The 27500-nt window shown below is 38.5% G+C and overlaps 4 protein-coding genes across 6 annotated transcripts in view; 2 read left to right on the top strand and 2 right to left on the bottom strand.

The window, feature by feature from the left end:
• LOC138057273 (G-patch domain and KOW motifs-containing protein-like) overlaps positions 1–15010 on the bottom strand; it is a 33756-nt gene extending 18746 nt beyond the window's left edge. The window contains exons 1-11 of the mRNA XM_068903318.1: positions 14827–15010; positions 13839–13966; positions 12271–12410; positions 10793–10899; positions 9372–9498; positions 8522–8606; positions 7884–7945; positions 7175–7234; positions 6050–6119; positions 2941–3022; positions 1471–1648 (exon numbers count right to left, since the gene is read on the bottom strand). Coding sequence (XP_068759419.1) covers positions 1471–1648; positions 2941–3022; positions 6050–6119; positions 7175–7234; positions 7884–7945; positions 8522–8606; positions 9372–9498; positions 10793–10899; positions 12271–12410; positions 13839–13966; positions 14827–14990 — 1203 coding nt within the window. The 5' untranslated portion in view covers positions 14991–15010. The remainder of the gene's footprint in view (positions 1–1470; positions 1649–2940; positions 3023–6049; positions 6120–7174; positions 7235–7883; positions 7946–8521; positions 8607–9371; positions 9499–10792; positions 10900–12270; positions 12411–13838; positions 13967–14826) is intronic.
• A 38-nt stretch (positions 15011–15048) lies between these two features.
• LOC138057270 (mitochondrial intermembrane space import and assembly protein 40-B-like) lies at positions 15049–15959 on the top strand. Its single transcript, XM_068903314.1, has 2 exons — positions 15049–15179; positions 15242–15959. Exons 1-2 carry the CDS (start codon positions 15158–15160, stop codon positions 15691–15693), a joined length of 474 nt encoding a protein of 157 aa, XP_068759415.1. The 5' UTR covers positions 15049–15157; the 3' UTR covers positions 15694–15959.
• Positions 15240–26630, bottom strand: LOC138057269 (uncharacterized). The gene is made up of 4 exons (XM_068903313.1): positions 25677–26630; positions 23308–23574; positions 20715–21107; positions 15240–18757 (listed from the first exon to the last, which is right to left on the bottom strand). Exons 1-4 carry the CDS (start codon positions 26628–26630, stop codon positions 17582–17584), a joined length of 2790 nt encoding a protein of 929 aa, XP_068759414.1. The 3' UTR covers positions 15240–17581.
• Positions 26631–26701: 71 nt separating this feature from the next.
• The window catches only part of LOC138057268 (regulator of nonsense transcripts 2-like), a 52914-nt gene continuing 52115 nt past the window's right edge, over positions 26702–27500 (top strand). For 2 of the 3 annotated variants that reach the window (XM_068903310.1, XM_068903311.1), the window contains exon 1: positions 26717–27015. In XM_068903310.1, coding sequence (XP_068759411.1) covers positions 26831–27015 — 185 coding nt within the window. In that variant the 5' untranslated portion in view covers positions 26717–26830. Of the gene's footprint in view, positions 27016–27500 lie in introns of all 3 variants that reach the window. The other variant, XM_068903312.1, reaches the window with a different exon arrangement.

Raw genomic sequence — 27500 nt, 5'->3', positions numbered from 1 at the left:
TAGCGTATACTTTTGTTTGATGTTGTCGACTTTTTAGTGGAAGTTTCTTTTGTCTATTTTTCTTTTTCAAGATTGACTTCTTCTAATGTAAATTTAGCCGAATATCAGAATTGAACAGCATTTGGGAGTGGAGAAATAAAGTCCTTGGTTAATTTTTAATCTGGGATTACTGCTAATCGGCTTTTGAACAACTGGGCCCTGGGAGACATCACTGTCCTGGCACACGAAATGTTCTCTTCCGCTTACCGTCCGCGTCTCAAAAACGGAAGTGCTTAGGCTCCCTTTGTTTCATTTAACGGTAGCGTTGTGGTACCATATGATACATCAATTATTGCTTTGCAAGGTACTCTCATTATTGTGGCGTAATTTGTTACCATAGCAGCAAGAAATCCATCCCAAAAAACACCCTACATTTTGTCCCTTTTGTCGTTTCAAGTTAACGCGATGCAGAATCCCTCTGCTGTAGCACGTCATTAATATTTAAAGTGCCCCTAACCCGTCAACTTGGTTTTTTTTTTTGGTAGATTTTTTACATCTTTCAAAAACTCATTTTCGAAAAAAATTTTCAAAAATATTGAATCCGGGTTTTTTTACGAAAGTGAAGGTATTCTTGACTATTTTTCACCTATCGTTCGCATTAGTTCCCCACTCGGCCAATGTATCGAGCATGAAATAAGAAAAGGACATCGTGCAAGTTTGAGTTGTTGGCATGTGTGAAGATTCGCGGAGAACGCAGAGAAAATGGTGGAAAAGTGCGTGGTTTATGGATGCAGCAACCCTTACAATAAACAGAAAGGAATCAGCATGCATAAGATTCCTTTTGATAGCGATCCGAGGGCTGAAGCCCGCCGAAGAAGACAACGATGGATAATATTCGTCAATCAGACGCGGAAACATTGGACCCCGGGAAAGACTTCTTCGATATGTTCAGTGCATTTCAAGCATGAAGACTTTACAAGACCTTTTAACTCTCATAAAAAACGATCCCTCAGAGAAGATGAATTTGAAGTTTGCGTTTGGTCAACTATCCATGTTGGAAAAAGAGCCAGTAAAAATGAACACAAAGGTTCCCCTACAATACGACAAAAGAGAATTAGACCTGATATTGTCACCCTGGATTAGTCACATATTACATCAAATTATGACCAAGATATTCTTCCTTTATAGCACGTCAGATTGGAATGGTGTCCTTTTCTTACGTCACAGCTAAAAATGTGTCAGATATCAGACGCTTCTCATTGGCTAGTTCCTAACGAGCCCACGAGAGAATAATTTGTCTAGCGGGGTTTATAGCGCGCAAAAAACTACAAATTTCACTAACTTCAAGAGCTCGTAAAAAAATCAGGATTCAATATTTTTGAAATTTTTTTAGACAATGAGTTCTTGAAAGATGTCAAAATCTACCAAGAAAAAAAACAAGTTGAAGGGTTAGGGGTACCAAAGCGTTGCGATAGTACCCCAGTCAAGTACCTTTTTATTGTAATATTTGCCTTTCTTGTACTCCTTGCTGATAATCCTCACTCTTGTTTGGGGATACAGCCAACACGTCGCAGGTTTTTCACTCCGTTTTTGCGTATCGCTGTGCAATCTATCTTTGTCGTGGTCTTTGTCCTTTTTGGGATATTTGCTGGATTCACGGTGATTTTTACTGAGTGGAATTAAACACAAAAATGAAATCAGAAACATAGCAAGATAACCCCCAGCACCCCCTACCCCCCCCCCCCCCAAAAAAAAAAAAACCCTCTCCTTTTATAGCGTCACCTGAAACCTTTTAAAGGCTCCGATTCGCCCAAAAGTCATAGCGGTCGTTTGTTTTTGTTTCAAATGACGGTTTGTTCAAATGTGTGATGTGATTGGCTGAATGCACTTACGCGAATCACGCGAATAATTTCGTGTTACAGGAAATTCAGTCACGGTGTGCAATTAATTTTAGGCTCGGAGGCTCGAAGGGTTTTCCAACAGTAACAGTGGGTTCCCATAGAAAAGGATTACAACAATGTCAATCTTTTCATTAGGGAAACGATTTGATATTTGTCTAATTCTATTGTCAGGCAATTTTTAAGGGTGTCTGCTAACTGTTGGCCAGGCAACGGTACTGCAGCACTGCTAAAAGGGAAAAGTTAGCTTTTTGAATAATAAATTAAAAACTGATTCGATGACCTATTTTTTTGGGTCAAATTTCAAAAACGTCATTAATTTCTCTCACCTAATACATAGTATGAGAACAAATTATCTAGCATGTATCTAACTTTATCTGAGTTAGCTATGAAAACGGTACACATATTATTAACCAGAGTCACTCGAGTGCCTTTCAAAATGTGATGGAGTTGTACTATCTATAGGGAAATCTTTGTTTACATTTTTTGCTTAACTAGCACAAGGCTATTGTTTTCTAATCAGTCAGCCGAGAAAAAAGTACTGAATATTGAAAGTGCATTGCATAACGAGCTACCTCTGAAAATTTGAGCGCGATATACCAGATAATCTCTGAGCAATGAATCTTTTCCGAGAATGTATAGGGTCATTAGTGCTTTTGCCACCCAAGAATTGATCAGTTTTTGAAGGCTGATAGCTGGCTTGTTTTCAAAGTAAAAGGGCTTGAAACTGGAGATTTAACGAAGTTCAAGAAGTTATTTCACAAGTTGAAGTCAATATACCTTCTGTGAGCAAATCACATGTTAGTGACGTAATATGAAAACAACGACGTCAGTAAAAATTCCATTGTCTGCGGAACTGGGTAAATTCGTGTCATACGATCCCGCTCCGTCGGTAAATACATAAATGAGAATCAAATCAAATTCTCCTGACTAAGTAACAAGAATTATACGAAAGATCCTCAGGGAAAACACTTGATCTATTAATCTAGCCTGCATAACAAGCGCTTATTTCCTTTATTTAGCCGAGTGCGAAGCCTGTAATGCAGGTTTCTATTAATCTCACCTAGTATGATTCTCGCCATCTCTGGATCGCTTGTGGCCTTTGCTAGTTTTCTCTATTCTTCTGTCATTTTCTTTTGCCTTCTCTGCAGGGCGTAAAAATTATTTTCAAGAGGGGAAAAAGGGAGATTCAGTAAGATTGGGATTGAGAAATATGAACGCAAAAGAGACAAAATAAACATTTTGATGTGATCTCGCGTTCTTGCTTTTACCTTACTTAGATTAATTTTTTGCGAAATGTAGCGACGGATAATTGCATATACTTTATTTTTATACAGCAATTACCAAAATAACGCGTTTCCATGACAGCGGAAGGAAATGATGCAACGAAACCAAAACAAAATAGACCCGATATTTACGTGGGATGCCTGTGGCAGACCACCTTAGAAATTCAGCTAAGTTTCGCCGTCATAGTTGTCACATTTAACAAATAAAGAGGCCTTGCCTGTAAAGGATGCAGTTAGAGCACGAAAGAAGTGTAAGGGAAACACGAGACGTAGTCGAGTGACGGTTTTCCCTTCTTCTTGAACATTTGGATAACACGTTCATTAATGCGTGTGGCTGGTAAACAAACTGCTGCTGCGTTCGTTGCGCTCTATGAATGAACCAAAGTCCACTTTATGGGAAGAAGATCCCCAGAACAGATCACAGGCGAGGCTTCTTTATCTGTTTTACACTGTATAATAAAGAATCTTTTTAATTTCATCATGTATTCGGCTAAAATTTTGGGAAAACTTTATTTTCGAAATCCTACAAGTGGCGTCAGCCGTGCATCTGTACTCTCATAGACCTTATTCATAAATGGCGGTCACATTTATAATTCTTTTGTCCACGTGCAAATTAGCCTTCCAAGCCTCATTTTAGAGCAAGAATTCTTTTCAATACACTGTAGGGTATCGAGGCTTGGTAGGCTAATTTGCACTTCGACAAAAGAATTATAAATTGACCGCCATTTATGAATAAGGTCTATAAAACACGCGGTTATAACCATTCAGATCGCGCGTTATGCTGAAACTTTATTATAAATGGTAATTTGTCACGTTCTTGAGATTATCAGTGAAGTTAAGCCATGTTGTCTAGGATTTCTACTACGTTATGTGATCGCAAAAAATTCCTCTTGCTGGTAACTTGCACATGGTCCTCTAAAACAGTGCTGTTAGGTTATCATCGGCCACAATTAATTGTTCCAGAACTCTTTTTGCGCCAGAAAATTTCGTGAAATGGGTATAAAGCCGACTTAAAAAAAATTCATTTTAAAGCTACATGTATGAAAGTGAGCATTCCAGACAATAATGTACTTAGTCCGAATCTCACTTAATCAGAGTGACTCGCCAAAAAAAATAGAAAGAAATATTGCAAACGTAATTTTCGAAGAGGTTTCGGTTTTTACCACCTTTATATTTGAAAGGAAGAGGACGCGTTGCGACTATTTGGTCAGGCTGGATTGCACTGAAGGTGTCAAGGTGTCGTTCCACTTTGTTCTTTCGATTCTAACTACCTAATTTCACAAATGACCTACAAAGGAAATGCTCAGATTCTCATGACACCATTCCAATACATTTTATGCGCTTCTAAAACTCGGCTTATCCCTCTCACTCGGCCTCAGTCATCACTGACAGTTGGAAACATGTGTTATTAATAAGATTCCTATTTCGCTATGTAATGAATGACTTAACGTGTGTTGGCGAATCAACCTAAGGGCGCTTTCCTTTTATCAGAACTGGCCGGCCAGACCCGTCAGTTTGCAAAGAAAATGAAACAATTTGAAGGAAAACTTGCATGATAATCCCTCGCATTCTTCTGAAGGAGTCTACATCATCGTCGAAGTGTGTTGATTTGAAGACGTTCTAGAGGTATTCCTTCCAAAAGCCCGGTCTGGCCGGACGGTTCTGTAAAATGGAAAGAGCCTTAAGTGTGCGCGATCACTGTGTTGGCGAATCGACTTGATTGTGGGTGAATCACTTGAGCGGAACGACTCATTGCCGACACGACCCGATACAGTTGGGGATTCACAAGACTAGTGCACCCTGAACACAAATACTGATAGGCAACCACTACCCCCCCCCCCCCCCCACACCCCCACTCCTTCCCCGCTATTCTCCAACAATTCTTGGCTTGCATCTGACGTCATAAGCGGCCATGTTGGTTTACTAAATTATAGAGAAGAAGTCTTTTGGGAATTTGGCTCCATTATTATGCAAAACGCGAGCTACATTTTGCTTTTGTTTTGTACGTCAATATGGCCGTCTAATCACGTGAGTGCAAACCAAGAATAAGATGGTTCGTTACTATTGATAGGCAGTGGTGGGATACGACACTATGAGAAATGAATACAAGGCAAAAAATCTCAAAGATAGGGTCGTATCGTACCTCATTGAACGGGCTTCATGCAGGATTGGCCAAAAAAAAAAAGAATAGAACGAACAAAGATAAGAAAGGTTTTATCACACAAAACAAAAGGAAGTACGACACCATACAGCCAATGAAATGTAGTGTTCAACATGAGGTACGACCCTACGCCAAAGATACATGTAAGCTAATTATGAAAAGCATCTTCAAACTTCGGTGCTGAATTCAAAGCCGATCAAAGAAAAAATGATGAGGTTACGCTTTTGAGATCCCCTCTTGACAATGGGTGAGGTATTTATGGATCAGGCAAGAAAACTGGTGTCAAACCAAACGTAAAAAAGGAAAGGAACTTTATTTAAGTGTCTAATCTTCTAGCGCCGCAGAGCACTAATCGGGAACACTTGAAATTGAAATTAACAAGTTAACGCAAATCAAATCAAATTTTGGTTTTTCAAGAGAGGGGAAACCGGAGTACCCGGAGAAAAACCTGCATGTATTCGATGTGCGGGATACAGACCAAAGGGAGAGATGATCCTCGCATTCATCTGGAGTATTTAAGCAATCGTTTCTCGTTTAAAGACACCTGAAAAGTTCAAGCGACTTCAATGGGATTGGAGCGCATCACCACTGTTCATGAGGTCTCTCATTGGATCAAACCCTCTCAAAGGTTTGAGTTCCGTTTAATCCATCTGAACTTTTCAGGTTATTATTGCTTAAATTGTCCAGTAAGTGTGAGGGACACTTCTCTTTCATCGCACAAGTACCTTGTCTTAATAGAGTTTTGTATTCATCATCATCTACCAGTCTTGTATTAAATTGGTGTAATGTAATATTCTGGAAAAGATCAATGCCATCACTGGGTCAATTAAGCAAAGACACTTCTTTTTAAGAGCAGTCACTGGCCAGATATTGGTAAATTTGTTGGCATAAAAGCACTGTTGGGAAATAATTTCCCCACAAATTCACACAAAAACTACGTTATGTAAAATCAAAATAGAAGCTCTATATTGGACCGAAAATCAGTCCAGAAATGCGCGTCAATTTTGATAAGCGTCACGAAGTGTCCTCTTGCTCAATATCACTCGCATCCTGGAATACAGACAACTATTAAAAACTGAACTACGGATACCGGATTTTCCAGCATTTTCACTGGCTCAGGTTATCAGTTCATACCTTCTGTACCTAATATCGTCAAGGAATGCATCGATAATAAAGCGAGCTGAAAACATGTTTGCAGCTCTGTGAAAACATGGCCGACAAAAGCCAAGTTGGACTGCAATTGACCTTTAGTTGACAATACTACCCTGGGGAAAAAAATTCTCTGGGTAAAGTTTGAAAAGTTCATGGCTTCAAATTTAGCCACAATATGACTAACATAAATTTTAATCTCATATGTGAGGAAAGAAGTAATCATGAGGATTATTTATCCAGCCATTATACATTATGAATACAATCATAATGTTTAAGAAGATAAAATAAAATTGAAACTTTTGACCTCAATGTTTCTAAGCCAAGCCTGTAGACATTGAACCCTGCATTAGTTTCATGTTTCAGCTTTTTACAAGCTTATGCTGAACATTCTAAACCTGTCCAAATAGGAAGATTAATCAAAATGGAATTTAATCGTTTCACTGCTGGCTTTTACTTACGCGAACAGTGGTAACGTTTTTTCTTTCAAGGAACAAAAAAAAACCATTGAATAAGAACATTTGAGCTCAATTTCTGAAGGTTTAGTTTGAGGTAGAAGCTAGTTTTCTGATGTTTTGGGGCACAAACGTGGCTGCTAAAGTCAAGTGAACGTCTAGAGTTCTAGAATGTTATCAAATTATTATCATAGTTGTTATTATTATACATTTATTACTACTATCAGCGCAAAAGATTTAACCAACCTCTTTACTGAGATGTAATTGAATAGTGATTCGGGATGTGTCTACATCGACTGCAACAATCTAAAATAAGCAGAAAGAAATACCAAACTGACCAGACCGTCCTAGCATGAATACTTGACATTAATAACTTCCATTAACGACGGTTGGATCAAAGTGAGTTTCAACCCACGGAAGAGGTCTCTTTTCCCACACTCATCAGCCCAGCAAATGCAAATGAAGACCTCTGCTAGCAGGGAATATTCAGCACTTATTTTTCCTGCGTTTGAAATATGTCCTTTGTGTTTGTGTGAGTGTTGTAGAGTTAATTCAGCCCACAGCAATCGAGCATTGAAAGAGATAACTTCACAGGGATGAAAGGCAAAGCCTCATACATTTGAAAAGATTAGCATGCCATTTATTTAAAATCTATGGTGACAGCTTAAGCATAAATTTCTAGCTGAGAATGAACAAGAAATTTAACTACTATTTTTACGTCATAAGAATAAAATATGTTTATTTTAAGATGGAAAGTAAGTATAAGTAAGGAAGGAAGGAAATAAATTTAGATCTCTGAGTGTTTGCAGGAAGGGTACACCCGTCATGACAATTCTGTACATGCACAATTCTGTCACAAAGTTTTCTGTGTCATATGGCATCAGTCTACTTACTGCCAAGTGTGTCAGAGCTTAAAATGTTACACATTTTGAAATTCTTCCATAAGAATACTCACCTTTCCACACATATTCTGGTGAGGTCCCTTTAAGATAACAACTCCTGTACCTGGGGTATAGTCTAGATAAAACAACAAAGATGAACATGGTTCGCTGATGATAAACAAATGCAACCCCTGGATGGCGCAAAATTTGACAAAGTGATTTGTGACACATGTGCATTTGTCAGTGTCTCCCAGATCAATTTATTATTTGCCTCTGAGAGCCTTTAGCTTTGGCAAATAATTGATCTGCTTGCCACTGACAAATCACAATATTTTCCTTAACCTCGCCCAATAATAATAATAATAAAATAATAATAATAATAATAATAATAATAATAATAATAATAATTCTCCAAACCAGAAAAGCATCCCTACCCCTAACAGTTAACCACTCAGATGGCTGTCAGAGCATCAGCTTGCAAACAAAAATAATGTCCAAAACACTGGAGAAAAAACACTTCCCTCTGTGATCTCTGCAATCTTACTTTAATTTTATACAATCGTCAAGAGTTTCATCATTTGAAAAATACCTTGAAGTTCATGTTTGAAGCTCACAAGACTATAAAGATAATTTTAACCAATAATATTTAAGGATAATAATAAATATTATAGGATGATTTTTATCATCTCACAAATTACGTGTACCATTTTACCTACTGATGTTTCTTGTTGAACTTCTTCTCCTAATCCCTTGAAGTGTCTCACACGACCATCTTTTTCTTTAATTGGACCAGACTTCTGCAATAAGAAATAAAGATAAAATAATCTACATGTAAGTTTTTCAGAGTAAAGTTTGAACATTTCTAGCAACCTACTAAATGAAAGCACCTAGGAGGCATAAAATGTACTTTTTTAGACATGAAACATTTGATTTGATGACAATGAAAAAAAAAGAATGATAGTCATTACAAAAATTTTAAAGAAGATACCAGTAATTATCGTTAGGATCTCTTGGGTCACGAAACATGAGCAGTGCCCCAAACAAAAACCAGAGACACAGTTAAAGAATTTGGGAAACTTCTCAGATCAGTTTTAACCTTTTACCACCTTTTAACTCCAGGACACACTGATTGCAGAAAGAGCAATACCCAGTAATTACAAAAATGTTTGATTCAAAACTATATAGGATAACTAACATAGAGGAAAATAACATTTTCTGATAAAAAAAATTAATACATGTAACATAAATAATACGGGTATGTAAAATCATAATAGAAGCTCTATATTGGACTGGAAATCCGTCCAGAAATGCACATCAATTTTGATAAACGTCACTTGCTCAAAACCACACAATCAACGAAATGACAACAACTCAGCAACTACTAAGAATCCAAACTGGCTGCAGGCAAACCAGTTGACTGTAAGAAAGAGTGAAAGAGTGGTGAGAACACATCTTGTACCTGGGATTTGCGGATCTCAAGGCAAGCAGCCTAACCACTCTGTCTCTATTCCTCCACTATAGATGTAAGAATATTAAAAGAAAAAGCACCTGTCCAGGCTTACAATATCTGAAGTTTGATCTCCTGGTTTTCTTTTCTTTCCTGGACCAATGCCATCACTAGGGGGTCTTCTCTCTGCTCCTAACCCCAATCCTTTAGATCGTGGAATGTATTCAATGGGCTCTGCAAGGCTTTAAATATTATTGCATTTTGAGGAAAAGGTCATTTTCAGAGAACAGGTAAAAACAATGTAGACAGATGCTATTCACCTGACCATAATATGTCCATATACATGTAAATCTAAAGGTTGTCATTTTACCAGACAGAAGGCTATAAGGACCACTGAGCGAAAAAAACTGGCTTCTAAGATTATGATAATGACTTTAACACTAGGATAATACATTTAAAAACAGGCGTACAGTAACTCAGTCGGTTAATGCTGGTCTCGCCAGTTCGATCCCTGTCTGATTCCATTGACGTCTGTTTTGACTTTACCCTGATCCGTGTAGCCGTAGCTTCGTATACCCATAAAACAGAGCACCAAGGGCCACAAGTTTATCTGTAACTAACTAGTTCACTGGCACGTTTAACCCTTTACCTTTAGCAGCTGGGAATAATTTTCAAATATACAGTAGTAATACCTAAGATCATTTCTTCTTTGAATTTGTCATAAATGCTTAACACATCGACTCCTGGGGCTTACCCATTGATGAGTAAAATCGTCTGGTGTTAGACAGGGTAAAATACTACAATGTAAGTATGGCCGGTTAAGGCGGGTTTAGGGGTGAAAGGGTTGATTAAAAAAAGAAAGATATACCTGTAAAACTGATTTAATTGTAAACAATAATTTTGAAAGTGAAATCATGCAATTCTGAAGTATGCTTCCTTTGAAAAGTTTTCAAACAAATTTGGTTGTAAACATTATTTCACTATAAAAAAACTGTGTTAAAACAAACCTAAACAGTATTAAAAACTGCTAAAAACCTTGTCAAGAAACAATGACGTTAAAAAACATACCTTTAGAAACATGTTAAAAACTACTAAAAACCTTGTTAAGAAACAATGACCATTCAATGTCAGCTAAACGTCATTATCAAGTCAAAGTACCTAATCTTCAAAATTGCAATCTATTCTTGTAGTCATACCAAAAGAACAATAGCGAATATAGCCTGTATAGTGAAAGAAAGGAACAAGGATATTGATATATAGAGGATATTACACGGTGGCGAGAAGATATGAATTTTATGTTCGTAACGTCATTGAACGATACGACACTCACAAAGGTGACATACGGAAAATACGCCATCCAGGTCCCGGATGAAGTGGCGTGTGGAATCTACAAGTGGTTTAGTTCCCAGTAAAACACTCTCCTCCATACAATAAAAAAGGATTATGTCCATTTCTGGACATATCTGATCATCAAAAAGCAAAAAAAAGAAATGCTAGACTAAAAAAAAAAAAAGATCAAAGGAAGGTATTATTCACCCCTTGTTAGTGCCTCCTATGGCTTCTCCTTTCTTCCATCCCATTCCTCTCAACATGGCTGCCCCAAATGATGTCACAGGCATATCTTGGTAATCATCCATTGTGCTCTAAAGGTTGAAAAGGGTTAGGATCACACTTGCCTTTAGCTAATCAGACACACTTGCTACTGAACACAACCCTCCTATCAATGGAAGAGCTGTAAAGGGGCTATGTAACGCAAAATGAGATAACTTCATGACACCCAAAATGCCCAGAAAGTAGAATGAAACATTGCAATAACCACAAAAAACTGTTAAACAACATAAACGAAATATAGCAAAAGGAACAAGAAGCATGGATGGACACAAATGAACAAGATTGAAATGGACTGCATTTGGCTAATCTTGAAAAAAGTTGGCCTCGCATTTTTCAAGTTTATAGCAAATCGCGTGGATAAAGGTCTTTTTTGCTCAGAAACATCTTGTTTGTGATGTAACAATAATTTTATCAGGAAAAGAATCCCATAAATTACCATTTTCTAATTTTAATTTAATTTGTGATTAACTAAAGATTGCCCCCTAAACACCCCAAAATAACGTGACATAGCCCCTTTAATTAATAAAGGCATCATGAAGAGGGAAGAGCTCGGGATAAGAGGAGTGGGGCTCAAAAAGTCAATTATTGTAGGTGAGACGAAATTGATGCATGGCCCTCGGTTGTAAAATTAATTCAGGCACTCATACAGATGTTCTTTTCAAATTGTAACTCCATACTCTAATACATGTATCTTAGCCCATAGACTCTTGAGATGCCCCAGGATGACCTCAGTGGAAGAGTAAATCGTCTGGTGTTAGACAGAGTAAAATCTGTCAAGTCTCACTTCCAGGAATCGACAGGTTAATTAAACAAAATGGAGAAGTGATCTTCGCATTTTTCTGGACAATTTATATAACAATTTAAGCGATTGTCTCTTACAGTAGATACTGAAAAATTCAGGTAGCTTTAACAGTATTTGCACCCATGACCAGTGCAATACTGGTGCAGTGGTCTACCAACTGAGCTATGAAGCCAAACAACTGGGTTCGAATTCCATTGGAGCCACGTGAATTTTTCAGGTGTCTACTACACTACGTGTATTAGAGACAATTGCTCAATTAATTAATGGGACATAGTTTTTCAGTGAGTAATTAACCCATTGACTCCTGGGGGTTCCCCATGGATGAGAAAAATCGTCTGGCATTAGACAGAGTAAAATACTAAGTATGGCTGGTTTAGGCCGGTTTATGGGTGAAAGGGTTATATTGTCCAGATAAGTCGAGGATCACTTCTCCATTTTGTCCTTGACCCGCACTTCAAAACATAATTATGCATTTCTTTCATGTATCTTAATGGAGGAAGCATATTTTATGACTGCTTTAACCGTTTGACGTCCAAACCGGGCGACCGACAGACAATTTGTTGCAGATTGAGACAGCTGACATCATCCTTGAGATCCTCACCTGTTCTGGCCTCAAAGCAATATCTAGTTTCTCATTCTTTTCGAACCCCTCAACATCAGGTAAAGCATTTTGCATCAAAAGAGGAATGGCAACATTCTCATTCTCATTCTCATTGGTATCTTTATCATCTTCAGAGATTGCTGTTTTAGGAGGAATAGAAGGTACCACTGATGTTATGCTTTGCCTAAGAACCAGTTCAATGCTATGTTAACGGATGCAGTTAGAGAATAGACCAAATACATACAGTAAATGGCGGCCAAAAAAATACTGTTTTGTTTGTGACTCACTAGCCTTGTTTGCCAGGGCAAAATACAAAAGAAAATAATGTAGCTTGAGAGCGAGGCTAGTAAGTCTAATTAGCACATATTAAACAATTTAAGAATACATTTTTGCCTGCATTTATGCATTTGGTCTGCAGCTAGGGAAGCAGAGTTGGCACAGTGGTGAGAGCACTCGCTTCCCACCAATGGGCCCAGGTTCCATTCCCGATCTCAGCTTCCACAGTGGGTTGACTTTGTTGGATATTCCTAATGCAAGCTAGTAAATTGAAAGGTAAGTTACTGTTGAATTGCTTTAAGGCATTTCTCAAGACGTTTCCAACATCTTAGTGCTGTTAGAAGAAGCTCAGTTCTGGAGCAGCAGATGACCTGGGGCTGCTTTCAACCACATTGACAAGGAAAGACTTTTCCAAAAAGCTGCATCAGAGTACATGTATCAGGCCAGTGTCATTTAGAGTTCTTATCATGGTGAGGAGGGTCCAATGGCTGTGAAGGTTTGTCAAGGAAAGGTGATACATGTAACTATGGTTGATGGTGTGATTGGGAAATAATCATCACCAACTACTCTCCTCTGGCAAAGGAAATCAGGAAGTTGCATCGGGTGTCAACAAAGATTGTGAGATTGGTAGTTGGGTGTTTGGGTGTCTGGTTGATTGGATGGGATTCCAGATGTATTGGGAGGAATCCAGGCCTCTGCGATCATTGGGACCGCAGAGCACCAAGCCTACAATGCAAGTGCTCAGTGTTTATGCCTGCAGAGTTTGAATACCATGTCATCACAGGTTGTTCTGTTTACAGAAAGTCAAGGATAACAATAATTATTATTCTTGACGTTTTGTGAACAGAACAACCTGTAAGGTAAGGTAAAGTCTGCTAAGAGCCTAGAAGGCCCAACAGGCTGGCACTTATCTCCGGTTTCTGTAGCATGAAGCAACTAGGAGTATTTCTACTCCCTCCTGGATGGGATGCTAGTCCATCGCAGGGAACACCCCCAATATTTTTCCTTGGTACCCCTTAATTATACACCTGGGTGGACAGAGGCACCCTGAGAGTAAAGTGTCATTCCCAAGAACACAACACAAATGTCCCTGGCCAGGACCCGAACCTGGACTACTCGATCCGGAGGCGAGCACACTAACCATGATCCCATGAGGCCACCATGCCTCCCACCAGAACAACCTGTGATGACATGGTATTCAAACTCGGCAGGCATAAACACTGAGCACTTACATTGTAGCCTTATTATATATTATCATCATATCATGCTTGTATCAAAGATAGTAACAAGACCTTTCATGAGCTCCTCAGCAGCTTGTCTGTCCAAAGTGTCAGCAAATTTTCCTTCCGTTGGCAGAATCCAGCGATTCTTTGCAAGACAAGGGATAACTTTTTCCTTTGGTTTGTCTTCTGGTTTGACACTAAAAAGAAACATCAACTGCTCAGTGTTGTGATGAATATCAGGTAGTCAATGTTTTTAAAGTACCCTTGCAGGGAGATGCAGTTTAATAATTCAAAGAGACCAGTTGATTTATCAAAATTTAGTACACCTTGTTACAGTTTAAGCCACCATCTTGACAGGAAGGCAAAGTGAAAGAAATTACAGTGTTTGTATGCATGGGAAGAAACGGTTTGGCAAATCAAGAATCAAACCAGTAAGATCAATGCCTGAGTATGCTTCACCAGTCTGGGCCAACCTTCCTGTGTATTTAAGTAATGTATAAGAATCCATTCAGATGAAGGCGATGGCTATAGTATACCCTCAGCATAAATACTGCATGTCATAAAGCCCTCCTTTGCTCCCGACTGGCGACACTATGCGATGCAGTAAGGGGGGTGTTGCATGTGAAAACTTGTTTGTATGATCCAGCCAATGTATGCTCTGTTAATTCTTAATTTATGTACATGAACACGTACCAGCAGGTACAGGTCACAGGTCACAGTTTTACCTATACAGAAAGTATCCCAAACATTCATAAAAGTTAACCTCAGGCCTAAAAACAGTTACTTTTATTAGGCCTAAAATTAGCTTTTAGGAATGTTTAGGATACATTTCTTTAGACCTAATTAGGCTTAAGGTTAGCTTTTATGAATGTTTAGGATACTTTCTGTATTGGTAAAACAAGTGACCTGTGACCTGTGACCTGTGTTTTGTACCCGCCGGTACACGTACATGTAAAGTAGCTCTAGGGTAATCACATGTGTATTATCCGGTGGAACAAAATGATTATATGAAGAAGTATCACAAAAAGGTTGACTGAAATTTTCAAGCAGAACTCACCTTTTTAATTCCTTCCCCTCCGCAGAATGAATATAATCCTTTTCTTCGTATTTGACATTTACATCATCAGCGCTGAGCGCGTTTCTTTCAACATTGTAGCCCCTATTAGAAGACTTTTTCTTTGAAAACGAAAACGATACGCCAAGTTTACGGTCGTCCGCCATTTTGTATCATTACTTCGTTTATTCCTCCTCGGTTTCTTTTGACCAACAAAAGATCTGGGATAGATTTCTTGCCCAGTCTTCTCGAGTTTGCACATGGTGAAACTTTGATCAATGTTGCTTATGTAACCATAAGTAGTTTAAACAACTTGGCTTTTGAGGCCACAATCATGTCATATTGCAGGGAAGAAGGTACTATAAGGTCTTATCAATGTCTTATTTTTATGTTAAGTAACACAGCATTTCAATCGTAGGAAAAGACAAACTCATTTTTGTCACTGAAGAAGACCATGCTGTTCCGAGTACAGTCACACTTGCCGAAGATGAGGAAGACGAAATGGAAGGTTTGATCAAAGCCAACGGCGAAATCAACTGGGATTGTCCGTGTTTGCAAGGGATGGCTTATGGACCTTGTGGGGAGCAGTTTAAATCAGCGTTTTCTTGTTTTCACTACAGTGAAGCTGAACCCAAAGGCTCGGACTGCATTCCACAATTTCGTGACATGCAAGAGTGTTTTGTTAAGTACCCTGAAATTTACGGAAAAGATGACGATGAAATACTCGAGGACGATGAAGAATTGAAAGACGATGAAACACAAAGGACAAAAGCCACCGTAGAAATTGCAACGAATGAAGAATCTTTGCACGTCTCGAACAGTTCGTCAACCGAAGGTGACAGCTCTCTAGGCGCAAAATCGGGAAGCTGATAATTTTTTAAAACGTATTTTTGGAGGTATTGGGAAAAATCTGTCACTGCTACACAGACAAAAGATCATGAAAGGAGAATTTTGTGGGTGCTTTTGTTCAACATTAAATTTCGCATCTGCACCCTCAAAATCTCTTCAAAATTCCATTTCTCATTTCCTAATCTCTCAAGCTGTATCATTAGTCTCTGTAAAATGGTTACCCTCCAACACTCTACAAGTCTTTGATACGGTCTCGAAATGATTAATTGAAAACAACAAGAAGGACACTTTGTGTTTTCATCTTTGTTTTAATACTAAGCTGGGCTTGACAGGGAATTTTTCTTGTTACTATAATCAAGTTTGGGCATGCCTGTTTTCCATGTTTTCCATGCATATAATCGTACGGATTTCCCTGATCACCCCAGTCGTTTCAAATAACATTCAGGGGCGGTTGGGACAATTATATGGAAACACTACCCAGACGATTACTGGTGAACCGGGCGAGTGAGACGACCTCCATCGTGAGTTCTATCAGGACGATCGAGGTTGTCAGCAATCGTCTGGGTAGTGTTTCCATATCATCATCCTGATCGTCTCTGAACGTTATTTGAAACAACTGGGGCGATCTAGAGGATTATATGGAAACCAGGCTTAAGGCAAGCAAACCCAGATAGGGTTAGGCAGTGGGTTTCCAGTGGAAAAGGATAGCAGCACTGCCAATCCATTTAGTTGGATATTTGTCTAATAATATACAACACTTCAGAAAATACCTTAATACTCTTTGTTTTTGCCCCCAAATTTTGCATAAGCATTGTTTTTGTTTTCTCTTGGGACCATTGTAAGTCCCAAGAGAAACTAGAAACAATGCTCATGCAAAAATTGGGAGGACAAACAAGGAGTATTATAATGCCACAGTACCACTCAAAAGTATTTTCCAAAGTAGCCTATTATCATGCATTTTTTCCAAGGGTGTTGACATGTCCCTAACTGTTGCCATAGCAATGATACAGCTCTTAAAAAACACCACCAAAAACTCAAATTTTGGAAAATATCGTACAAAATAACTCAGTGACTCATATTTAGTAGGAAATGAATCATTTATGAAAATGCTGTTGAAAGATGGCAAACCTTACAGTATGAGAAGAAACAAATCTTTTTGGTATACAAGAAATCAGGGTAGGTTATCAAGCTAAATAGGCCATTTTACAGTTGTTTGCTGAGCGACCAAGCCTATGAATGGCTGCGAGGCTGCCGGTGACCTTGCATTGATACAGACCTCACTGCTTTTATCATGTAAATTGTGTTGTTGTAACGCTAATTAGTCCATATTAACATTACAAAAGCATGAAGGTTTGTATCAAAACAGGGTCACCGGCAGCCTCCCTTCCATTGTTAGGCCTGGTAACTTAGCCACAACTGTGAAATGGTCTATTTCAAGATGCTCAACACTTCTGACAAAATTTATTCCAGTACTTGTGATTTTAGGTTGTACTTTTATTTCCAGTCACACGTTTTGATTCACCAGCTAATGCAAGCAGCTTAAGTATTGTATGTCCCGAGAGTAGAACCAACCATTCCATTTTGTTTTTGTTCATTGGTTGGCACCACTTAACCCATTGACTCCTGGGAATTTTACTCTGATGGCTAACGCCAGATGATTTCACTTGACAACGAGGGCCGTTCAGAAGTTAATGTACTAAGGTTGAAAATGACACTGAGCTTATGTACCCCACAAAACATGTAGATCAGGATACCATTAGGGGTTAATGTGAAACTTTTAAACAAGCAATCCACACATTCCCTCTTGGTTTTAATCTAAAGGGTATCTATGTGTTGTCAACCAATTCACAACTAAAGAGCTCACTCTCAAGAGAGAGGAGGTTTGGTATCCAGATCATTTTATCACAAATTAGAATCCCATGACATGACTACTTTGTTTCCTCTTCCTAGGTGAATTCTTGACATCTTGATTCTGTGAAACTTTCTTACTTGGTGAATCCATAATCTCTGTCTTTCTTGCTACTGGCAAATTGCTATTATTATACTGCCTGGGCAATCTTCCATTCATGTTACTTCTCTCTTCGTTGCTCTGATTTTCAAATCCTTCTTCCTTAGATGGTGGCTCTGGCATTGGCTCATCAATGTTCCCTGGCATTGTTTTGTTGCTTTCCACTAATATTGGTTTGCTGTTGTTTAACAGTACTGGCCTATCAGTGACCAGTGGTACAACCTGTACTGGTTTATTAGTGTTCTCTGCTCGCCATTTGGTGCTGTTTTCTTGTGTTAGTCCTTTACATAACCCCTGCGATGGTGCAACACTGTTGATCAATGTTGTTTTAGTGTTGGATTCTGCCTCTTGTCCATCATTAACATGTTGTGGTACTTCTCTGTGGCCATCAAGGTCTACTGGTATCGCCTCCTCACTGTTCCAATTCAACAACAGGCTTTTACTTAGAGGATCAGTTGATTTGGTGATATCTGGATTAATTTCAAGTTCTTTAACTTCATGTTGAATGCCTAAACTACTTTTTGTGACGACTTTGTTACTTGTCTGGTCTCTAAGTATGCTATGGCCGTAACTTATGTCCAAACCACACCGCTCACAAATGTTTGAATCACCCAAGCCATCAAGAAAATCTCCAATTATTATTTGTCTGTCATTACACAATGCACAATTGGGGTGAGGTGCTGGCAATGAAAGAAAATCCAAACAAAGACTTCTCTTATCTTTTTCCTCAAAATCAATTTTACTCATCCTTGTTTCTTTGAGATCATCCATGCGTAGATCAACTAAATCAATCCACTTTTGACACGACATTTGCATTTCAAAACTAATCCCTTTCCCCATCCGCTCTGTATTCCAATGCTCTTCTTCAGAGTGTCCACTGTTCTGTGAAAAAAAGGGCTGATAGAACAAGTCACCAGCAGCTGACATCTGAAATACAGTGAAGCCTTTGTGAGGGTGTGAGGTATGCGGCATTGTACACACACCTATCAAAGGCTGTGACAGTCTTGCGGCGACGGCATTTGAAAATGTCAAGTCTTCACTGAGTCCTGAGTAGTACCATTCACTGTATGATGACACCTGTTAAAAGTAACACAAACCACTGATTTTACAGTAATAGCACCTGGTAAAAAATGAGGGCACTGGGGTGGGGTACTCAGATGACATCAGCTGACACAACCCACTGTTTCATGGTTGCGCTTGACACACACTGTTAAAGAGTACACCTGGAATAACCATATTCACATTACAATGGGCCATAAGCACATGACCTTGAAGCGTGTAACTTGCAATTATTTTTCTTGCAACAAAGCTGAGGATTTTAGGACACCAATTTTATGCCCAAATATGGACAAAAATAAGATAGAAGTTGCACGCGTGGGAAAATGCGCAAGCTACGTTACATCCAAATAAGGAAATTGTAAACTCAAAAAACCCCAGTTCTGAACCAGAGTTTAACGCTTTAAGGTTGAGCTTCTGAATGGGCTGTAGAAAAAGTACATCATAGATATCACATATGTAAGCAATTTCTACCGGGTTCCCTTTCATGACTTGTTATCAAAACATGGAACACCCTTTTTGAATCCAATTTTGTCCAGAAATGCAGGTAGAGACTGTAGTAAGATGTACAGCCATGCTTTCTACCTGCTTCTGTAGGATTAGATGTTACACTTCAGGCCTCAGTTGTTACGCTTAAATATTGTTTTAGGCCTAATTAAGCCTAAGGTTAGCATTTCTAAGGGGTTTGGGCTTTTTCAACAATTACATTATAACCTCAGTCTGCATTTTACCCCTGGTCTGCAGTCTGCGTTTTACACTGACCGATTTCAAACAACAAGATTGGTGTCAAGGTTACTTAACTGTTAATTGTCTGTATTCCTGGGCATGAGTGATGCAACCTCGTTCCCAGGGTCTTTCTTCTCTGCCTCCTTTGTTGTTGACAGAGACACCCCGGGAATGAGGTTGCTAGTGATGATAAATTTGGGGAGAAGAGCAAGTGGATCCTTGGTGTCAATAAATATTGAAATTGGTGTGCATCTAATACCCCATTTCCGAGTTGCTGCACGTCTCAGTTTCAAAGCGAGTCCTGGTGCACAACCATTCAAATGATTTCAAATGAGTTGCATACTCTTATGCAAATCAAACTCATTTCCCGTACAATAGTTGAGCACCAAGACTCACTTCGAAACCGAGACAAACAGCAACTCAGAAATGGCCCATTACCTAATTATTTGCATTTCTGGACATTATCTGAACGAGTGCTGCAAACACAAGTTCACCTAGTTTAATAATAAATACCTCGGCCATTCACTCCCTCCATTCATCCTTCAGACAGTTAGTCAGTCAGTAAATCAGGCAGTCAACATCCTTTACTACATGTACACTCCCACCTACATGTATGTGTGAGTTATTACTGTATTTTATAAGCTGTGGGCAGACTCTAAACACTTTTCGGTCAGAATGATTACTGAGTCCTCAATCAGGTTGTGAGTCACAAATCCTTGAAAAACTGCAAGACTTCTGGCCCCATGCTACAGACATTCTCTGCTATGTCACTGCGTTCCGCCGCAGAGAAAACGTTTAAGTTCTAATCAGCAGAAAGGCAACAACACGTTGAAATAGGAAGGACACGACCAGTTGTGTTTATTGGGGACGAGAAAAAGCTAACATACAAGAAATAAAGTAGTGGCGGAGACAAAAAAAAACGAATTACATCACCGTAAACTATGAGACTAAATGTAACCCTAACCTAACCCTAAGCTCGGCAAGGTGCGAGCGGTAAAACTGCCTGTCTCGAGTGACTAACGCGAGAGGCGACAAGGCTTAAATACCGAGATGTGGCGTAAAATCCCTAGAGGATCAAACTACGGCCATAAATGCAAATTCCGAACATAAACACATTGATTTGCACAGCCATGAAATACTGGAGAATCTGCTCACTGCCTACTTCAGTCACCCCCTCAGCAAAACACACTTCCCTTCAGCTTAGATCTCTCGATAAAAACCCTGATATGCAATTAAATTTTGTTAAAATTACCTTCCATGGGAGAGATGTTGACTGAGGAGGCAAATATGCATTTTTAAAAACTGAGGTAGCAGTCACCACGTCTGTTTGGAGTTTGGTATCCGAGTACTGAAAGCAGTGTGTTTGGTGATGTTTTGACCCAGACGTCAACACAACCGTGTCATGACAATCAGGGATTGCATCACACGCTACCTCAATGAATTGAATCGGGTCTTGGTTATGATGTCTCCACTTCAGCACTGGATGTTGAAGGTATCTATCATCAAGAATCAAAAGAGACTGATCTGTTGCCAAAATATAGTGGTGACAATTTTTAGGGTGCCGTTGAATGGATGTTATGCACTCAAAGGAGTCAACTTGAGCAGATGGAATGGAAAAGAAAAATCTTTGGAACAATTTTCCTGCCTGTAATACAAAAGAAAGATTGACCACAGTTGTTCAAGATGTATCTGGTCACAACTACAATATTTATTTATGAATATTATTATTATCATTATTGTATTATTATAGTACTGTGCAACTACATAATTTTATCACAAACTGTTATGTTTTTATTCTCACCTTCAAAATTCATTAAAAGATTCACAAGCCTAACAGCCTATCAAAGCATGAAAATAAAATTTCAGGTGCATGAGCTTTAAACCCAATAAAACCCTCGTCATTAGAATTCTTTAATATATAAAGAAATTACAGTAATGAGACCCAGCTTGTTTTCCTTGTATGCTAACACATATATCCTCTATCTTCCCCTAACATCTTGAACCATTAACACGCTTTTTGTGGAATGTTCTTGAAGCCATTCAAAAAGTCGCAGCACATGTTTTATGGGGTCTAAAAACAATCAGCTAAACCTTGTTTATTTAAACCCAATAAAACACTGCTGCTCATTTTTTGAACATTTCCCTTCTTAAGAACTGTCTCGCTATACTAACTGAGACTGAAATTGTTGAAATGGCACATTGCATTCATTAATTCATAGTACATTCATTGTCATGTGAACCTAGTTTAATATTAATGTCTTGGCTCCCATGAGTCTCCTACAGTTCAGCAGTAGAGCATCCCAAACTAATAATATTGGAAAGATGTATGTTTGACTCCACAAAAAAACCACTCTGATCTGAAGTATGCGAGTGTCACTGACAAATGTCTGCTGTAGCTCAACAGTGGTAGAGCATCCGAAGTAGTAATTGGTGAGGTCCCATGTTTTATGAGTCAATAAATCAATGAGTCATGAGTTAATGAGACTCACAGTCAATGGATATAGCAATAATTTATTGATTAAGCTTAAGCCCTCGTTTCAGTGATTAGGCCTAAGCACTCTCTGAAATTTTAGCTTTCATTTTATGGTTTGGTTAACTGCACTAGTTGTTCTCATTGACTCATAAATAGTGTACACTCATAATTGGTGGGTCACAGGTTTTGTTAAGAGCAATCTGGTTTTTTCGGAGTAATGCCTGTGTCACCATTGAGAAAATATCATTTCTTCTTTTCATCGATCTAGCTGGGTTAACCAATTACTATTTTCACCTCAGTCACTTACACTGTTATTCAATAAATTCACTCAATACATTTTTAAACTGGCGAGAAAATGTCTAGAAAATCATTTTCTCCTGTATCCACCTCTTTTAACCCACTGACACCTCAAAAAACCCTAGGACGCCTCCAGTTGATGAGTAAAATCTGATAAGAATGCTGAACAGATGCACTTCCAAGGGTCGATGGGTTAAGGCCTACTGGCCAGTTTTCAACTAGAGAAGAGCTAGAACCATCTGTATAATTTTTTTTTTTTTACTTAATGATCATTGCAATCAAGGTGAACAGTAATGTGTTTTTAGACTGAAATCAAAAGGAAAAATAAATAAATATTACTATTGTCTAAATGACTAGCAGCCAGTCAAGGTTTTCAAATCACTAAAATTAATCAATAGAGTAGCAGCTCTCATAATTTGCTTTTGTTTGGTATTGTAAGCAGCCTCTATTTTTTTAAGTCTTATTCATTGTTTCAATTGTTTAGTCTTTTGTCTTTTGTTTTTGGCTAAGGTAGCGAGCCAATCACATTATACGTTATGAGAGCTTCTACATCACCCAAATTAATGAATGACATGTTCTAAAAGTACCCATACGAAATAACACTGATAAACAGTATTGAAGTCTCAGCACTCATTTTAAAACAGTTAGCATTCAATTCATATATGTTTGAAGCCAATATTGAGTCATTGGTCGAGTCAGGTAATTGGAGTGAGTGATGATGGCGAGATTTGCATGGAGTGCCAAGTGGTCAGAGAAAAGGAATCAACAGATTGAAAGGTGCAATCATCAACTTCTTAGCAGTCTAAATAAGGTACATGTACAGTGTAGCACTCAATAAACAAATATTTTGCAAAGATCAACATGAAATCTGACTGCCAGACATCTTGACACAGCCAAATTAAAGAGCTTAATTTAAAGTGTTGTGTTGTAAGCAAACTTTTTTTTCACTACGCCAAGCCTTATATCGTTTAACCTCTAAACAAATTGTGCATTATGCCCACCTGTAATTTGTGATTTGAACCTAGATGTAGCAAAATTACATTACAAATTTAAAGTAGAAAAACAGAAAACATACTCGCAATTCTGTCAAGTCCACTGATTTTGGACTTGCCAATGCAATGCACTGAGGATTGGCAGCATAAACACATTGGTACCATGAATCACTGTTGCCGTCAAACTGTTCTGCTGGTGAAAACATTGCAGTCAATCCATGACTGCACCTCCACTGGTATACTCCTCCACTTTCTGTTACAACTACGCCCTCACCAGGTACATATGGGCTGACAGCAAGACACATTGCTTGTTTACTGAGAGCTACGGTCTCAAGAGGTTTTAAGGACATCTAGGAATCGATAGCATAGTTATAATAATTAAAAAAGGCATTACTTAACCAAAAGTGTCGAGTGTATTTTGGGCCGAGGCACTAATAGGGAACATCCTCTGGCATTTAAATCAAATCAACACATATCAAATTACAGGTTGGTTTTTTGAGAAGAGGGTACACCCCACATGATGCCAAGTCTGGGAATCGACCCTGGGCGACATTTGTGGGAGGTGAGTGTTCTCACCACTGTGACATCCCTGTTTCCACAGCTTTACCTATCTTTAAAACTAGCAACATGGCGGGTCCATTCCATGTCACTGTTTGTCCAACCATGAGTGCAAGAAACTGAATATCCATTCTTTAGCTAAGGTTGTCACTAAAAGCTAGGAGCCTGTGATGATAATGAGCATGGCCAAAGCCACTTCCATAGGAAAATGAAACCAAAAGAACCAGTTTGCTGCTTGGTTACCCACTTAATGTATTTCATATATACAACAACATGAAATCTTGAAAAGAGCCCTGCATTCTTAAATCATGTGGTTCACCACCATTTTCTTCCTTTTCATACAAGTAAAATTCACAATTTTTGCATTTCAAGTTGATTATGCAATTGGGGCGAATGTTCACAGCACAATCAAACTTGAGCCAACACTTAAGGGTCATAAACAGTTGATGGCTACCAACAAAATCATCATGTTGTCTTGGCCAGCTACTCTCCAGCACCATTGGTTACTAGGCAGATTATCACATCTTGCATACGAAACTCGATGAGTAAACATAATAGCCATCAGTTGGCCAACAGTGGACAGACTCACAGTAAACTGTTGGTTGAAGGGAGCTGTTCTTCACAATTTTCAACATTTTGAGTCACCATCATAATAACCTATGAAATATCATAAATTTTGAACACAGGAATGTCAGCAAAAGTGATCATAGTTTGTGAAGTACAGTAACTTGAGCAATTGCAGAGAAGCCTGGGGAAAAAAACAGGTCATCCCAGATGGCATAATAGCTCAGACAGTGGAGCAAGTGCACCGCTATCACACGTTCATGGGTTCAAGTGTAAGATCATAAATAAGACAATAATATTATTGTAGGATCTTTGTAAGACCTTTTTTATAAGCTCTTGTAGTTTTTCTAAGATTTTGGTAAGATCTTAACTAAGATGATGTACTTTTTCCTTCCTTTACGTTGGCCGAGAGCCCACCATGTGACATGCAAATAACTGCCCACAAATAAGTGTTTTTGCTGCAAATAATATTCTGCTCATGAATGTGTAACTGAAACCATGTCCTTGTGTGAAAATGGCAGTTCGCTTTCTTGAGCTTTCAGAAAGTGATTTAATTGTTTGGAATTGTGAAAAACAAAATCAGCCATCGAATGATAAAACAATAATTATTATTGAACTCGGTTATCACAAAATATTGTGATTTGTCAGTGTCTTGCAGATCAATTATTTGCTTCAGTTAATAATTGATCTGCTCGCCATTGACAAATCTTCGCCCAATTTAAAACTGTTAATAATAATAATAATAATAATATTATTATTATTATTATTATTATTATTATTATTATTATTGTAAGATCTTGATTTTTATTTCTTGTAAGATTTTTTTAAGATCTGGCAAAGATTGTATTTTCAAGATCTTGCTAAGATTCTTGAAAGTTCTTAATAAGCTCTTGAGATAATGAAAACTGAATTTTTGCTTTTAAGATATGATGAAGAAACATATTAAGATCTTAATATGACTGTACAGTGTAGATCTTAAATACCATCTTAACAAGATCTTAATCTTAAACCATGGAATCCTACAAGATTCTTACAAGGTCTTTTAAGATCCTACAAGATCTTAATGAAATTTTCACCCAGCCAGTGTTTAACCCATTGACTCCTGGGGGTTCCCCATTGACAATAAAATCATCTGGCATTAGACAGAGTAAAATACTCTGGCGTTAGACAGAGAAAATACTAAGTATGGCCGGTTCAGACCAGTTTAGTCATCAAAGGGTTAAGAATGGATTTTTTTCAAGCTTCTCTGCAACTGCCAAAGTTGTGCCTTCAACTGCAATGATCACTTTCGCTTACGTGTAGGTTCATAATAATCTTACACTCAACTAACCACGTTTCCATCTGTTAAGTTATTTTGGCAGCTTTGTAAAAATGAGCAATTGTATGGCGATCTGATTCCAACAACAATTTCCTCATAACTATAGTTGGAAAGATCGATTTGTCGTATTGCACCCTGAACTGAAAATTGCTGTGTTGATACTGGTGGATTAGAAGGAAATAATGTGTTGTCGCTGTCTGTTGCCTCTGCAGACTGTAGCATGGTTGCAAAGTTCAAGATGTCAAGGCCTGCACCACTAGGGTACAAAAGAAATGCAAGTTGTTTCGATTCTGCAACATGACAAGCCAAACTGTTGCCCATCAGAGAATCAAAGTTAACTTGCGCCATTTCTAAAGACATACTCTCTTGAAGTAAGTTCTCTAATAATGATGGAGGAATATCGGACAAGCTTTCTTTCAAATGCTTCAATGTTGTTTGGGACTGATTTTCATCCCGACGAAGAGAGGCTTTCGTTAATCCTGAACACATTGGACAGTAGTTCTCATTTCGAATCCATGGTGAGTCAAGATCGATACTGTGGCATATATTCTTACATGTACTCCACGGACAGCAATTCATCTCTGTTTGAAGGAGTTCGGCAATGGTAGCAAACATAATATCAGGATGGCAGGTCGAAAAGTTTCTTAAGTGGGTGGAACAAAGATCAGAGACTTTGTCATCTCCAAGCGAAAATCCCCTTAAATAACATTCATACATTGTTTCTATTGGCAGCGAACAGGAGGACGAATTCGGTTCTAGGAAAGGCAAACTTGGATGTTTTGCTACAAGTCCTTGCAAATGCGGGTTTTTTGACCTCTTGGGATGTATAACCAGAGTTTCATCGTACTCATCCAAATCTATATTTGATAATGAAGAGCTACTGTAATCAATAAACGACTGCGAGACCATCTCTTGCTCAGAAAATGGAAAATTATAACTTTGCCAACCATGCTGATTAGCCGCCATTTTGGAAAAGCTTGAAAGGGGAGACCTGGAGCCTACACACGTTACCAGGTCACGCAAGCCGAGTTTTGCTCACGGAAAGTAAATGCGGAGGCGTTTGTAAAAATTTAAGATGGCGGAATAAACTTTTTCTTTGTTTCTTGAGAGCAAGCAAGCCACTTTTCCCTCCATGTGGAAAGGACAGAAAGTGTTAATCTTATTCCATGAGTGAGGAAAAAAGGACGACAGAATGTGGGAAAAAGAAGAAAATTTCAGGGCCCGGCCAAAAATTTGCAAGCGACGAAATGAAGGACGCGGGCGAAATAAACCTAAATGACGGAAAAGCTCCTGAGCTCGACAGCTCTTCAAAGCAAGACAGTGTAAAAGCTACGAATGAGAAAACCAGCAGGTATTTTATGAAAAGACAGGAGGTTTTGATTTAATGATGAATGACTCACACGAAATGTACCTGATTTTGATTAATAGTCAGATCTTGTAAGTAATGCGAGGTAGGAGGTCGTTGGATGACTACTTGCACAGCTGTCGTTTGTTTCCTTTTAACTTTCGTTGCATTTGAGGACGTTACCACGTATACCAGGCCATTCTAAACGCATTATGTTATTTTATTTTCCCTTTTGTTGTCAAAAACACAGGAAGTTAAAGCCTCTCTTCATGTGCCTAACATTTTCGTTTGCCCAAAAATTTTTTTTGTTAACATGGGCGAATGGGTTGTTTTTCGTTTTATGTTGTATCTTTTGAAGGTTTACATAAGAACTCTGTTTGTATTTTGCATAAAACAAAAATATGATGGCACTCACAGGAAACAATTGTCCCGTTACCCTTTTTCAGTTTTTTTTTTCTTTGCTGAATTTATTACCCACGGCTCAAAGCACC

Source organism: Montipora capricornis, chromosome 7 (genome assembly GCF_036669925.1).
Source record: "Montipora capricornis isolate CH-2021 chromosome 7, ASM3666992v2, whole genome shotgun sequence".
Lineage (NCBI taxonomy): Eukaryota > Metazoa > Cnidaria > Anthozoa > Scleractinia > Acroporidae > Montipora > Montipora capricornis.
Note: the sequence above shows the minus strand (reverse complement) of the source record. Positions and strands in the feature narration are given on the sequence as shown.